Below are 15,948 nucleotides of genomic sequence, written 5' to 3'. Positions count from 1 at the left end.
GAAATGTGCACCAAAAAGTAAGTTGCAAGCCAAAATGCTAACCATTTCTTATAAGAAAATAATGTATTCTAAAATTACTTTTACTTACAGCATTTTATCATTACACGCATTTGTGAGGTCCAATACCTTTTTAGCGCCACGATGAAAACTAACCAAAATTTGTATCTAAAAATATTGTGCAAATAACTCCATTAAACACATTAACATAAAACGACGTTTTGTTGGTTGAAATTGTTCTTCGAAAAGTGACGACCACACACATGACACAAGGGTTGTATTTTCAATTTAATCTCTTTAGATATAATCTTATTTACACTGTATTTTTTCATAAATGTTTAGTACATTGTAAGTTACAATACTTTTGCATCCATTACACAGTGAACTCAGACCCTAGAAAATGCAGATTGAAATAATACTGCATAACAGTCCTCAATCTACAACAGATCCAAACTTTTTCTTTTTTTTTTTTCTTCTTCTTCTTCAGGTTACTTGCTCAACATTGAATTTTTATTTCATTCTCTTCCATGGAGCTTTAATGACTGAAAATAGTCTCATTCATGGTGGTCTGAAGCGTGAGGACTGCTTTACCAAACGTCGGGCAATGGTGGGAAGAAAAAAAAATGGGCAGAGAAACATGAATTAAAAATATAGCAATATGGGTAACGCAACATGTATGAAAGGCTTAAGTGATTTTATTTTACGTCACAAATGAAGATCTCCTGAAAATGACTTCTTTCCTTCCTTGAGGCTCATTTTGATTTAAAACTAAATAAAAATAATAATAATAATAAAAAATCCTGAACATGCCCTCGGATATCTTCATAGCGCCAGATGAGTTCGATTTTAAAACTATGGCTGGGAAAAGTTATTTCCCTTTCACTTCAATAAATGTAACCTCGTGTCTTAAAACACCAAGACATCTGCAGTTTTCATACACTGACAAGAGCATTCCTCCACAGTAATATGAATGTTAAAGAAGAGAAAAAAAAAAAAAGAGTAACAAAATTCAATAAAACCCACTTTGTGGATTACTTGAATTGCATGAGAATTGACCCTTCAACTCTGGTAGAGGGCTGAATTAAGAGATTAGTGAGGGCTCGTTGTAGAGCACATAGCAGCTTGGTCAGTAATCACTTAGTAATAAATAATAAAATATCAGAGTGGATCAGAGTGGTCGCAGATACAAATTTAAGAGACAAAAAGTTACCAAACAGAGGACCGGGCTCATTTGATCATTTTTACAGCATAACTGAGTGCCATGCTTGACACACACACACACACTCACTCGCACACACCAACTTACATAGAAACTCAACAAATTCTCACTCTCTCGCATGCATGCAGTCACACACACACACACACAACAGTGGTTAAACATAAAGCATGAATACTAGTCGATCAATCAGCTTGTCAGAGAGAGAGACGACCGTTCTTTGTCTTGTTCTTCACAAATCTGAGGTCTCTGTTCGCAGGCTCGCATGTGATTGGCTGATTCTCTCCAGAGAGACTCGAGCACGACTGGAGTCAAATTTGCTGTGGTTGGACATTCTGAAGAATGACATCATAGCTTGTTAAAACTGAAGAATAAAAATGCTTCTCCAAAACTTTGAAAAATTTTAAAATACCCCCCCCACCCCCCTTCCCACCCCACCCTCCCCTCCTCTTGCTGTGCTTCCTCCTTTAACCCCCAACAGTTCGGCGTTGCAGAGGTGGCAAGAGACTGTGTGTTTTCTTGTGACGCTCGGCTGCTGTGTGTATTTGATATTCTGTTTGTGTGTAAATAAATGTCAAATGTCAGACAGTTGTGTGGAAGTGCAAGCAAGTGGGACTGTTCTTTGATTTGGTGTTGGACTCGTCACTCCACAGCAAAGCCGCAGGTCTCTTCCACGGCCGTCAGCAGTTTCTCGTAAAGTTTCTCGTAAGACTCGTAAGGAGGGATGTCTATTCTGTTAAAACTGGAGACAGGAAATGATTATTAGAAAAAACAGTGGACAAAAGTGCGGTTACAGGAGAAAACTGCACTGCCTGTGTGTGCTTACCACGTATGGGCCTTGGGCAAATTGTCTGTGTTGGCGTCTATCAAATGGATGGTGAAGAGTCTTGGTCCTGCAGAACCTGTAGAGCCTTACACACATACATTCTAGTTATCACTGCTCTACTTTGGGAAACAGGTTAGTCATCAGTCTTCAGACAGAAAAACCTCTCATCAAATCTCTGTTTAACTTTAGCTGACAAATGGAGAATGCTGATAGTCAACCAGCAGAAAACAAATGGTTAATACATCTAAGAAAACACAATTAGCTCCTGGCAGTTGTGTGCTTCTGCAGAAAAAGCAGAGATCACGGAGACCTTCTACAACCAAAAATCTGCTAAACTGTTTCTCCACGTTTGGAGAGTTTCCCTCCAGGCCGACATGAGACATTGTGTTCATAAGAATAGGATGCAAAAACAACCAGAAAACATCACGTTCTGCCACCACTGTCGCCATAGAGACAGCATAAAACATTTCTCGTCTTTAGCTTCGGAAGCGGGAATAAATTCTGGGTTGTTACTTAGGTCATTTTGCATTTGTTACTGTGCTTCTACGCTTTACTCTGATCAAATTAAGCAAATGTTGGCATCAAATGAGCGTAGTGAGCGACTTGTGTTCATTATGCATGAGTGTCGTCTCCATAACAGTGCATGACCCACCCTGCAGCGCTTTGAACCCCTGCAGCGGGACCCGGGTGGAGCCTGTAACAAACTGCAGGAGTCGTCCTCTCCTCTCCTCGCTGAAGGCCTCCACCGCCTGCCAGAACCACCGCACTACGTTGCTTTCGCTTGTGCAGTGTTTCAGGCGGGTGTTTGTCTTCCAGTCTGCAAGGTCGATCTTTCCCAGTCCACCAATAATCAACTGGACAGATTGAAAGAGGTGAGAAGGGAGAAGAGGGGCGTATTTATCTTAGCTGTCTTTCTTACAAATACTGATATATTGTGCAGAGGCGAGACATGTACCTCAAGTTCTTTATGGTCGAATGGTTTAAGGAGGTGCTGTGGGATCAGCTCACTGAATCCCTTCTGCAGAGCCAGGAACTGGGCTTCGATTCCACGCATGAACCTCCAGTTCACATACAGTCTGAAACACACCAGTAAAGTTTGGAAGGACTCTTTTTCTAGGACATAGCTGTGTGTTATGGTGTAGGTTGCTGTTAGACAGACTGTGTTCCCACCTGACATATTCCTTCTTGTTCTCCTCGGTGACGGGGATATTTCGGCCATTAGGTTTGAGCTCATGCTGTAAGAACTTCCCAAAGGCATTGTGCTCCACGCAGAATGTGTGATCGAGGACCGAGGTGATGTCATTCTCTCTACACACAGAACACTAAAGTAAGTAACACTGAACTGACAAATCCGTGCACGTAAGGGAAGAGTGCAGGACACAAAGTGAGAAAAGCTCTCTGCTGTAAGACTGGATTTACTCACAATATCCACACTAGGCTCTTGTGCAGCTCGGGGTCAGTGGTCTCCAGGTCGTTGAGCTGGATGGGTTTGCCTAGCAGCTGTTTGTAGAAGGGCAGCGTGAAGCTGCCGTTGATATAGTGACCGTGGAAGACGGCGAGGCCCATAACACGGCCAACGAAGTGAAAATATGACAGGTGGTCCTTAAAGACAAGAAACACAAAGTCAGACACAGCCTGGATTTAATCAGTATGCGTGTGTGTGTTTTGCAAGAACTCACAGGATTGATGGAGGAATCAGGGTTGATCTGTAGTGTATATATGTTGTCTGTGGAGTACTGGAACAGGCCGTAGTAGGGGTTCAACATCTCATGACATAGCAGATACAGCCACTCCCTAAAAACAACCACAACATGGTTAGTATATTCAGAAAAGGCCCTCTGGATTTAAAGGGCTGTGTTTGAAAGAGGTACAGTTTTCCAGCGATTAAAATGGCAAAATTAAAACGACAAACAACTGGATAAATAAGGCATGGAATTTAAGATAACCTACAGAAAGTTACAGTGGGTATCATTCGCACATCTACAATCTCGGTCCGCATTTCAAGGCCAACTGAAGCTTACAAAGTTACCATAAAATGTTCTTCCACATACATTTCTGTTGTATAAGCCTCTTTTACGCATGCCTCGTGTGTGCTTACACACATCAAGTCAGCATCGTGGAACCCTCCACTCGAAGCAACACTGATGTCGTCACCCAGCTGATGTGTGTGAGCACACAGCGCTGCTCAGCCTAGGTGTGAATTACAAAGTGTGAAACAGTGGTGGGTTAACGGAGACATCTTATTTCCACGACTAAATCCAGATGTGAATGAGGCCCCTGAATGATCTGTTGCCTGTAGTTAGGTCTCACTTTTGTGAGTCTCTCCTAAACTGGCTGTTAAATTGCTTCCTACTCAGCCCTCAATCCTCCTGTCTTGTCTGAGTAGCCACTCGTTGTGAGCTGTGGGATGGTGAAGTTGGTCTTCATCATGAGCCCACACTCTCTCAGTCAGCAATAATAAAACTAATGCAGGGCTTTCCACGGTCTGCTTGACAGATACAATCTGCATCCATGTCTGAAACTGGGAAAAAAACCTGATTCCTGGACATCTTTTCAATTGCCTCGCAAATGGCGGCAAACTTGGATGCAAATCGCAGCATGAACCCTCCTCCCCGGCTCTGTGCTCTATGCCCACAGCGAGCTCAGTGCATACCACATCCTATGAAGCAGCAGTTTAAAACTACATGCTGGACACCGAGATGCATCTGATAAAATGCAGGTGCAAGTGAGCTTTGGTGGCAGAAATGGATAAAGCTATGAAAAACTTCCCAGATATGTACCTGGCTACGCCGCCATAATCCAGGCCCTCCTCTCCTCTGAACTTCACCATCAGACGCTTCTTCAGATCTTTTGGCCTCATCTTCATTATCTGTCGATACGACTCCTATAAACACATTCAGCATTAATACAAGCATCTGGATATGTTCATATTAGCAGGCTACGGGTCTCTGTTCTCACAGAGAACCAGAAGCAGCAGGAACCAACCTCAAAGATCTCCTCTCGGGACACCTCTATGCGACAGTGTCCCGCTTGAGGCTGCTGCAGCGACAGCTCATGGCGGAGGAGCTTTAACTTATGCACCAGGTCCCTCTCATAGCGTGCCGCCACATCTCCATCTCCTCCTCCACCACCGCTCACACCGCCACCTCCCCCCTCCTCAACACCCAAATCCATCTGGGGGGCCTGGGAAGATTCCTTTACTTGGGATTGCTGGCTGGAAGGTGGAAAGAAAAAAAAAAAAAAGAAAAAAGGAGGAGCACAGGGACAAGAAAACATTGATGAGATGCAAGAATGTGAGGAGAGCAGTCAGGATTACGCTAAATCTACTATAAGCCTGCAATTTTATATATCACACCATTAGAACTGATGAATGTTTATACGTTATGTTCTGATCCGGTCTCAGTTCAGCTGTGTAGAAGTGGCAGGTCAGATTAACAAAAAAATGACACTTAAAACCACTTATTTTGTTTTGTACACGTCTCCTATGGGGATGTTGACTCAGCGAAACGTTAGAGACAAACAACAGTACTTAAACGGTGCATACCTGATAAGGGTGTGTAGGCGTGGGTCTGTGAACTGTGTGGTTCGGTTGTTGTGGTCCACAAAGTAGATGCGGCCAGAGACGGTGCTTCGGACCTCCCAGCCCACTGGCAACGGACCAAGCTCCTCGCAGCTCACACTGGCCAGGTCGCTGCACCAGAAGCAGAGGCAAGTTTAGTGTTATTGGTTTTCTGCTTAGTACAGCTCGTTCTGAAGCCAACACAGAGGTCAGGGACTCGATTCTTACACTTTTTTTCAGTTCCTTTTCTGCTTCGTAACCACACATTCGTCAAAAACAGAACACAATACCATTAAGATTAATCTTATTTGCAGTAAAAGGCTGAGTGTGACGCTGTTCCCAATAACGGGTCATTTGTTCTGCTCTGTTTCCGTGTTATATTGTTCCATGTGTCACCTCCATCAACTGCTGCAACAGCCTAGCTTCTTCCTACTTTCAGTTTGTGTTTGGACTACTTAAGTGATGTGGAGTGTAATCATACCGGGGTATCCGAGGGTCGTGCCAGGTGCTGACACCCGTCTGTGTGTGAAGGAAGTACACCTGGCCCTGCACTGTCGTTCGCTGCTCTGTTTTAAAAAGAAAAGAATGATACTGATTGAAAAAAAGTGACCTTGTGGACAGGTTTAGATGAGATAAATTCAAAGTTTCTGACTGACCGTAGCCCTCTGGCAGGTCAGGTGGCTGATGCCCATGAGGTCTGTTCTGAGGGGTGTGGCCATGACTTCTGGAGTCCTGCCCTCTGATTCGCTGCGTCTGAAGGCGGCTCTCCTGACCCGGAGAGTCAAGCCGGCAGTTCCCACCCCCCGCAGCACCAGTGGGGTCAGAGTAGGGCAGGGGCTCTTCACTGAAGCATCCCTCAAAAACAGGCCTGTGTACAAATACAGACAAAATAAAAAAAAAAACCAAACACACACACGGCTCTCAACTACTTTTTTATTTATGACTAACAGAAAAAGGGGGAGGACCAAATAAATGATGCAACGCGACATGCACCCAGAACTGCTCTCAGCTACCGCAGCCTAAACACTGGCTTAAGACTGTATTTAAAAGCTGGTGTATGATACCATCTGCAAAACATTTGCTGACACACTCACCCATCATTTTCTAACAGTCCTCTACAGTCCACTACAGGGCCGCCGCTGCCAATACGGTCTCGCGTCTGTAGGCTCACTGTAAACAAGCAGAACGTGGAGGTCAGAGAGCTGACAGAGTGGCAGAGTGGGACGGCAGAATATGCACACCGACAGAAAACATGCAGCGTGGATCATTTTCACAGCTAACTTATCAGTGGGTCCAGACCTACCTACAATCTGCCCCCTCACTGCATCGCTGTCAGAGGGGTTCAGCTTACATAGATCTAGACGCTGGTCTGGAAGAGAAGGTAAATATACATATTTTTCATATGTATAATAAATGGTGCACCAGATCAAAATGGCTGTATCTTAAACTTACATCCTGTGTCTTTTAGCCTGCTGATGGCATTGGAAAGCAGTCGTATGCAGCCCAGAAAACCTGCTCCCTGTCGTTTATGGATCTTCTTGTGGTTCCATATGCTGATGGTGATGGAGTCTGTCTTTCCAATGTAGCTAAAACAAACAAAACAAACAATAATTAGACTTCTATCTCACAGTTTGATATGTTTAAATTTACGTGGACCAAGAACAAGAACTTGTTGTCGGGCAGACTCACAGGTCATAGTGCTGATTCCATTTGGGGTCCAGTGTGCTCTTGACCGTGTCCGTTGAGTGGCATTGACCCGATCCGTCCACCACAACCTTGGCAAATGGATCGGGCAGGCCTGCGTGGACACAATTTTACACGCCAATGTCGCTACAATGCACACGGAAGCCTTTTAAAACAAATCATCTTATTGTTTATACCAACGATTATGGAAAGTACTTACGAAAGAAGTCTTTCTTTGCGAGGTTCTTGGCACATAATACTGCAAAAGACAGAAAAAGTATGAAAAAAATGCGACACGCACACACACAAATCTGTAAAATACAGCAACGCTTGTCTCAGAATCACTGCGCACACACAACGCCCACAGCAACAATGGCACTGACTGACTGCCACATCATCTTCATGGATGTCATGAGAAAAGCTCAAACTGACCCAAGACTTTGTGCCAAAGTATTATGTTTACGGCTCGCACGGCTGGCACCGTCGCCCTGCCTTATCTCAGCACTAACACAGCCTGATGCTAGAAAAACCCTCGCCTGTTCATCACAGGGCACATTTGAAGGGAAACAAACTGCATGTTTGGGTCCGTGGCTGATGTAATGCACACAACCTCCACAAAGATGTCGGAAGATCTAATCGACATGAATAATATTTGCCATCCAGGTCCTGTGGTTCAAACTGATTGCTTAGTGTCCATCGTGTTCGCATCCCCTTGATGTTCTGCTCACACTTATGTGGCCAGAGACAAAGGCTCATTAAACAGCTTTAAAAAAAAAAAACTGATCTCATGTTTGACTCTATTGTAAACTAAGGAAACATAAAAGTATTGACCTCACAAATCACATCACACCACAACATATTAGCCCTGTTTTTGCCCTCAGCTCATGAGAGACATCAGAGCTTTCAGTACCGGCTCGTATATTTTGTCAGAATTCTGGAGTATGGTGAACCTGTTGTTTTAGCGCATTCTTTTCCACCGTTCAACTTGTTTAGTCCCGACTTTTGTGCCATTAATGTGTTGTTAATAGAAGCCCGACAACAACTAGGTGTGGTAAATTGCCACGTAACGACCAGAAACACGTACGACATTGTGATCAAACTCTGAGCCTCGTTCAGACGTGACAGAAGCTGAAGGCGCCGGCGCTTTTCTTTCAGAAACACTTAGCCGCAGCGACCTGACAGGGTTGGACTTAGTCACATATATACGTTTCACTTTCAACATGACTCGAGTCTGGAGTGCTGCAGTCACGGTAACGGACAGACACGCACATATGATGGCTCCATATGATAAAACGCTGTGAGGACGGATTTGCTCCTCCGTGTCTTTCCTTACAATAAAAGCTGCTGCACCCTGTCATTTATTCAAAGCCAAATGAACGAGAGAAAACTGGTCCAAAGCGGTCGAGCTGCAGCTGAAACCTCGGTTTTTGACCGATCCCAGTCCGCAGCTGCATGCAACACGCTTGTTGGCTTGACATCATTTCTTTTTTTTAAATGGCAAAACAACATGTTTTGAGAAAACATGTATATATACCACAAGGAATAACTGACAATTAGTGGTGACAGTGGAGACGCTCGCCGCCCTCATTTGAATTTAAGATAAGGGTTTTTGGACCTACGCTGTTACAGCAGTTAAATGAAAAAAGTTGATGTTGATAAAGCATTCGGCTCAATGAGCTTAAACGTGGAAAAGTGAATTCAAAGATGAATTGTTATGGTAAAATGACACGATGCGAGAAAACTGGGACTGCATGAGAACGTTGTTATTATACCTCGTTTGAAAAAACTGTCCAAACTTGTGCAACATGTGGATAATTTGCACTTTCCCACGTCGCTTTACTGGAACAAATGAAGCCGAGATCAACTTTAACTGGAAGTGACCGACGTCTCATGCCTCAAAAGATCTTTAGACGCTGATATTGCTCCTCGCCGCTGTAAGTGTTCATATCTGCGGCATCACTACTGCTGCTACGGCTGGTCAATCACTTGTTAAATCATCTTTAATTTAAGCCAACTATGCCGAGGCGTCTCTTTAAAAACTTAATTAAATAATTTGCCTCTCATCCCAGTTTACTCTCATAATATTTACTCTTTTTTTTTTTTTGAGTGTCACACAGTGATCGAAATACAGCAAATTACTGAACTGTTACCCCGGGCTCTGGATCATTCTAATTAACAGTTTTACACTGCCATAATTGGAGTAATTACAAAAAAAAAAAATAATAATTCCAAATTGCAATTAATCATGAGAACTAATCAAAGACCACCCATGCTAACGGTTAGCATTTGTCTGAAACATGTCAGAGGTGAAGACTGCTGCTGCTGTCCTCACCGATGCTCACTGATTTGATACATCACCTAAACCACCTATAAAAATGTCCAGTCGAAATCTAGCCTTTTTTTGGCCCAAATAGCCAGAAGTTAGTCAGGAATCCAGCGGTTTAGGATGTGGTGACGGTGGTGGCGAGATGTGTCTGGTGTAGTCGGGCCTATTTCCTGTGATTAACCCATGGAGAATGCCTGCAGGATATCCGTCCCTCTTCCCCGTCATCCCCTTCCAGTCCTCCTCAATCTGACTCACACATTCCACACAGAGACCTCATCTTTACTTCAGACAAAATGAAAGAAGCACAGTCAGAGAAGAAGAGAATGAAGTGTCTGATCTCTGTCTCTTCTTTCAGAAAAGCAGTACAAGACTCTCCTTGTCGCTGTCCCTGCTGTGCTATCCACACCTCTAATCCTCCAATCTCTTGCCAGAGACAGAAGGAACCTCTAATTTCACCCATTCACTCTTTCTTTCCCCCTCCTGGCCAGCTCTTCGGTGGCTCTGAATGTGTGACAGGCCCTTTCACAGCGTCTCAGGAAATTACTCATTCTGCCAAGGTCATGCCTGGTAAAGACACACAGCAACAGCTCAGCTGGTTCTCAAGCACCCTACTGCCCAGCTATTTTTTGGTCTTCATAGCCTCCCGTTTTCTCTCAGCTATCAGCTATCAGACTATCAGCTCCTAGAAGAATTTAAAGTCACTTTGTGTCTTTTTAGCCTTAATCAGCCTGCAAGTTTATTATACTTATGCAGACACATTTATTTGGCAAAGACGGGAATAAACCTTCATGAAATGTTTCAAGTCACATAATGGTAAAGTGCTTTAATAATGACCCCAATGATTTTTGCTTTCATTCCATCCATTAAACGATACAGAAACAATTCAATGGTGGAAAAATTGAAGTGACAGTAAAATCAAAAAATAAAAATTCTGTCTGAACACTGACAGACTTTGACGTGAAGCAGAATGATCCGTGTTTTATGACGCCGGTGTCATTTCCTTTGTCACCTTCTCCTCTCAACTCCAAAAACAAAGCAGCCCTCTGTGGACATGTGGGCAAATATCTCACCCACTTAATAACACACCCTGCACCGACAACACACACACACACACACACACACACGGGATGACGAATGAGTTTCTAAGCTCACCGACACACAAATGCATAAAGTCGGTTTAAGCAAATCCCAAATCAGGTGTTCAATAAAGAAAAGAAAAAAGAATGATTTGTAAATGTCTCATTGGCTGCCTTTTTAACAGTGATGGAGTCATACTGTGAACGTCTTCTTCACTGTGAAGCTGAGTAAATGACAGGATTAGAAACTTCTTTAGTAGGCACCTTCACTCGGTCATAAGCATGTCGGATGCTTTTGATGTTTTCACTCGTTTCCTTTTGCTCTCCCTCTTCCCCCCCCCCCCCCCCTCAAAACTTTAAATTATTTCACATTCCTTCACTCCTCTGCCCTCTTTCCGTCTCGTTCCCTCTCTTGTGAAAACCTCAAACTCAGCCATTGTTCGGCCGCTGCTCTGCATTGTGTTTGGGCAGGTCGGTGTTCAATCCGACTCGCTGGCACCAAACGCCGAGCAGCACGTGTTGCTTCCATGGACAAATTAACACCATCCCGCTGAACAACTGACGCATTCACTAGATGCCGGTTTTCCACAATAAACTTCATTCATTTAGACACAAAAACATCTCTTTTTTACCTTTTGACCTAATCATTTCCAGCATTCTGCATTCAATTATTACCTTTCACACAATAAAAAGAATATATACATATTCCAGATTTTCTAAGACTGTCCAACTTCAAATTTTTGGTAGCAACACAACCCTACAACATACCACCGGTTTCAATGCACCAAAAAGCTGAGAACGAGTCATGTGAGTGAGGCTCTGTACCCCTCTGATGCTCTGTAAGGGCTGTAGGGTGAAAGCAGAGTGCAGAACACTGCTGACAGGAGGCTGCTCACAGCAGAACTGTAGCAACTCTCTGCATCCCGTTTAACCAGAGAGAAAAAAGCCTGCAGACAATCTCCCACAATCTTTCCAAGGAGAGCGACGAGGTGCATCCCGCACCGCAACGAGGTACAGGTACAGCATGGCGAGAACTGCTACGAGGAGTCGTCGTTTTATGTCTCTCACAGACACGAGTCCGGTCTAACGAGAGGCTTTGCTCGCATTAGATCACTTATTACTCATGATTACACGTTGTTTGACCACAGCGTGTCTGTGTTATCTTTTCTCTGCTTAACGTTACTTGTCTCGCAGTGGAACTGCTGCACAGATGCACGCTGCACTTTCAGTGCTGATATCCTATCAGTGCTACCAGAGGCTGCCTCTCTCTTCAGTGCTGCACTTTGTGGACGGCTGCGCGTTTCTTTTTTCACAGCCAACACCACGAGGAGGCCAACATTTGTCATCAGCATTGTAGATGGTTTGTTTTGAAGCCAGTGAATGCTGATTTTCTGCAGTTGTAAACAGGTTTCCTCTGGCGCCAGAGTTGAGCATCCGAGCAGAGGGACAAATTGCGAATGCTTGAAAACAACACAGTTGAAGTTGCACTGACTTGCGCCAGAGTTCATTCACTAAGCTGAACAGTGATTTCTCTCACTTGTGTCTTTCAAACATCCGCGGCGCCATGTAGGCGAAAATAAAGAAGCGGCTCAGCCCCGCATCACTACGTCCTTACAAACATCAAGCTGGTGTCCAGGAATCAGCTGAGTGATGACGGCACCGTTGGTGGTGAGGTCTGCTTGATGCGAGTATGCACACACAAGGCGGGACCATTTCGCCTCCATGACTACCTCGCTTGCCAGCTCAGAGGCGTGTCCGTGGCAGATCAAACGTTCCACCTCTGTATTTTCACACCTGACATTATGAGCAGAAAAAGGCACAGCACTCCCGGCTGGAAAAGACATACGTGAAAGAGGCTACCGCCCAACCTGAAAGCAATTTAGCATGTCCAACAAGCTCAACAAAGCCTGAACAGTCTCTGCATCAGTTTGGCTCGCACAGAATCTGTTTTTTTCTGAGAGTAGTCAGCTGTCGAGCCGTGTTGCATCGAAAAGCAGCCGATTCTGCTGTGACACTTTTCTTATGTGCAGAGGGCGTCTCTGGAGGCTAAATTTGAGTTGAGCAACTGTAAAAACATAACAGTAATAATAATAATAATAATAACAATAGAAAAAAAGGAAGACAGAACAATAGACATGTATCACCATTGTCTGGCTAAAAAAAACAAAAAAAAAGGCTCTGCCTCTGACCCAGCATCAACCTCACCTGTGTCCAGAGACGCACAGGCCCGGCTGATGCAGACTAAACAGAGATGACCTGGCAGCATAGCACTCCCATTGGCTCAATGCACATTCTTCACCCAATTAGAATTCCTATCATACCTGTGGGCACACTCAGGGGCAATAAGAAGTTGAAATAATAAGGGGCTGCCTTAAACACACCCACTTCCCCTGTTTTGTTTTTTTTCTTAACCAAACCTCATCTGAAGCACTAGTTTGTGACAACTCTGGCCTTGCCATTTGTCTGCAGTCCCTTTTTTGCATGTACAACATTCACAATGAGCCTATTACAATCCTGGTATTACTGGTTCTCTCTATCCTTCCAAACAGGTCTGCAAATTAACAGTATGCCTGTGATCAGTTGCCAGTGGAAGTGAAGCGTTCCCATGATGACATTTAACTTAAATACAACCAAACTCCAAATGATACAATTGAACAACTTAAAAGCTTTTAGGGTTAATTTGACAGGCCCTACATTAATACCTTCAGCACTTTAGTCTCTGAACCAGTTCCTTTTAACAATTTTGTCTTCAAAAGTTTTCTAGAAATTGTGTGACAGCTTTGTCTGAGCAGAGAATCAAAGCCAACAAAGAATCACCTGGTGGGGCTCAATTGAGTTTTGATGACATATTTTCTATGAGCATCCATTGGCATTAATGTCAGAGCTTTCATTTCAAAGCCAATTTCTAATGATTAGTTCCAGCTGCTGCGAGACATAAACACCTCTTCTTCTTTATTAGAGCACAATTACACCATAATTAGGCTTATGCTATAACAGTAGCATAAAATGACTTGTTCATAATAACCCACTATTCTTTCCATGACAACTAATCGTCCAGTGAAATGTCATGATTCTAACAGTCCTAATTAGCTGCTGCTTCTTAATCGAGAGGTAGGGGTATGTTGTTCTTCTGTCTGTAGCAAACTAAAGGGTATATGGCGGGCATTAACAGCAGTGTTTGGAACGTCACTTCTGCTTTTAACAACATCCACCACAGTCAGACTTTCTGATTCCTACAACACCGGTTCATACTAGTCATATAAAGACAAACCGAGTCAGTTGGGGTGTGCTTGTTCAGTTTTGAATCTGAAGGAGTCGTCTGCCCAGCGGCACAGAGAGGTCATTTCCATTTGAATAGAGGCCCCTCGATGCCTTGTGGCGTTACATTAGCTACAGTAAAACCCATTGTTGCAGTTGTGTCTGCGTGTGAGAAAGGGGACGAGAGTGTGAGACGCTTCTATGCCCTACGAGGACACTCTGACCCAGAAACTACATAAATACCTCAGATGAGTCGAGTACGTGATGCCTAAAGAGCAAACGTGTTAAACTTCTCTGGCTAGGGATAAGTTCAACGAGTTTAGCCGCAGCTCACACAGCAGCGAAATGTCAATCGATACCCCTCGCTTAACTAGGCTAACATGCCATATCTACACATAAATCAATTTCAGAGAGGCTGCAACTCATATTTGCTTTCATTCTCGTTGCACACTCCGTCGCATTCAGTAGAAGCGTTAGGTTCGGTTGGTGGTTACCCCCCAAAAATGGGTGTAGCTAGCAAAGCATTAGCGGTCAGCATTAAATACAACGTTACTATAGGCTAACGCTAACAGGCTCACAGACAAGTACTGACAGTCAATAAAGTTTTTGAACGGCTTTCGAATCTCGTTGTTTCACAATGACCTCAAAACCGTGAACTCGCCACCTGTCCCGGCTGTTAAACACAAAAAATGGACAGCCTCTTCCCTGTCCTATTGATAATTCTGTTAGCATTTAAGCTAACAAGCTAGCACTTCTGCTGCTGTTTGCCACACAAAAACCGGATGTTTGGACATACAAGAGACCCAAGACCCTCAAAGAAACTTGATGATAGCCTTTTAAGTTGAATGATTTCACCACAATGCAACAGTGGTTTGTAGAGAACGCATTTTAGCTCAGGTTAAAACATGCACTGTAAGCGATTTCGTTCGATCTCGCTTTTTACCTGTCAGTCGGATTTTGATGCTGGACCCGTTCCTCCGACTCCCAGGATTCGACATCACTCCGGGAAAAAGGATCACGTAAACTTCCCGTTGGAGTCGTTTAAAATCACAGCTTAACCAAAAAATGGTACTGCGAATGACCTCAGTTGAAAAACATGCGGACTGTTTTTGTTTTCTTCACCGATAAAAATGTATTATTTCACTGCAAAGTCCTGCGCTCCTTCGAAATCCAACAACACGGGAGAACATTTTCGGGCAGGCTCAAGCACGTAGCTGGCTGACGTCATGTTCTTAACGTTACGTGCTCGCCCCGGAAAGCGTTTGCGTGCCCGTGAAAATCATACTCTTGCCATTTACTTTTATTTTAGGTAGGGATACGACAGCTGATTTAATATTACTCGTTCTAATGTATGTATTCATATCTTATACAAATAAAAAAAACGAAAGTCACACAAAGTATGTTGATTTAAAATGCTACATGATAAATCTATGTCTTCATAGATTCATAACTCCATATTAATAAATATTTCTGAGTAACGAAACATGTAGGACGTGAATGCATCTTTTAGATGGCTAATCTATTCTCCAACACGATGTTTAACAATCCAAATTTCAGTCGTGTAGGTTCTTGTGAATAATTGCCTTTCTTTGTCGCCTACTCCCCTCTTCCCACAACACTGCTTTCCATATCTAATTTACATTCAGTTTTCTATCATACTGTAAGACTTCTTGGAGCGTCTATGTTAGTAGCTAAGCAAAAATGTACGCAAGTTTCAATATATTTATATATATGAAAAAAGGCTCACTGTCTTATCTAAATGCAGGGGAGGACATTTTCAAAATTCTCACTTCAATGCTCCAGAAAGGTCCAAAACTTTGTAAACAATGTCCCAAAAGCAAAAAACTCACCAGCGGTGAGTTTCCTCTGACGTGTTTGTGAAAGAAGGACGTATTCAATCTGTGCTAATATCATGTTGAAATGTTGAATTCATGTATTTTTTGAGTCATCCCCACTTTTGCCTATGATGTCAGCTTGGTGACTTCCATCAAATTTGCAAAACGCTGC

General features: G+C 43.5%; 1 protein-coding gene across 4 annotated transcripts; it reads right to left on the bottom strand.

The window, feature by feature from the left end:
• Positions 1-272: 272 nt before the first annotated feature.
• smurf1 (SMAD specific E3 ubiquitin protein ligase 1) lies at positions 273-15,152 on the bottom strand. 4 transcript variants are annotated; one of them, XM_072368234.1, is made up of 18 exons: positions 14,885-15,152; positions 7,502-7,540; positions 7,288-7,396; positions 7,051-7,184; positions 6,902-6,967; positions 6,693-6,768; positions 6,255-6,466; positions 6,080-6,164; positions 5,569-5,730; positions 5,025-5,253; positions 4,820-4,923; positions 3,719-3,833; positions 3,463-3,641; positions 3,210-3,347; positions 2,995-3,115; positions 2,692-2,893; positions 2,040-2,124; positions 273-1,955 (listed from the first exon to the last, which is right to left on the bottom strand). In XM_072368234.1, the coding sequence occupies exons 1-18, from the start codon at positions 14,937-14,939 to the stop codon at positions 1,856-1,858; spliced, it is 2,211 nt and encodes a 736-aa protein (XP_072224335.1). In that variant the 5' UTR covers positions 14,940-15,152; the 3' UTR covers positions 273-1,855. The 4 variants fall into 4 exon arrangements, with proteins under 4 accessions (XP_072224335.1, XP_072224336.1, XP_072224337.1 ...); XM_072368235.1 differs by having other exon boundaries at positions 2,040-2,115; XM_072368236.1 differs by having other exon boundaries at positions 5,584-5,730.
• Positions 15,153-15,948: the final 796 nt, after the last annotated feature.

Source organism: Leuresthes tenuis, unplaced genomic scaffold (genome assembly GCF_036924035.1).
Source record: "Leuresthes tenuis unplaced genomic scaffold, fLeuTen1.0.hap1 SCAF_17, whole genome shotgun sequence".
NCBI lineage: Eukaryota > Metazoa > Chordata > Actinopteri > Atheriniformes > Atherinopsidae > Leuresthes > Leuresthes tenuis.
Note: the sequence above shows the minus strand (reverse complement) of the source record. Positions and strands in the feature narration are given on the sequence as shown.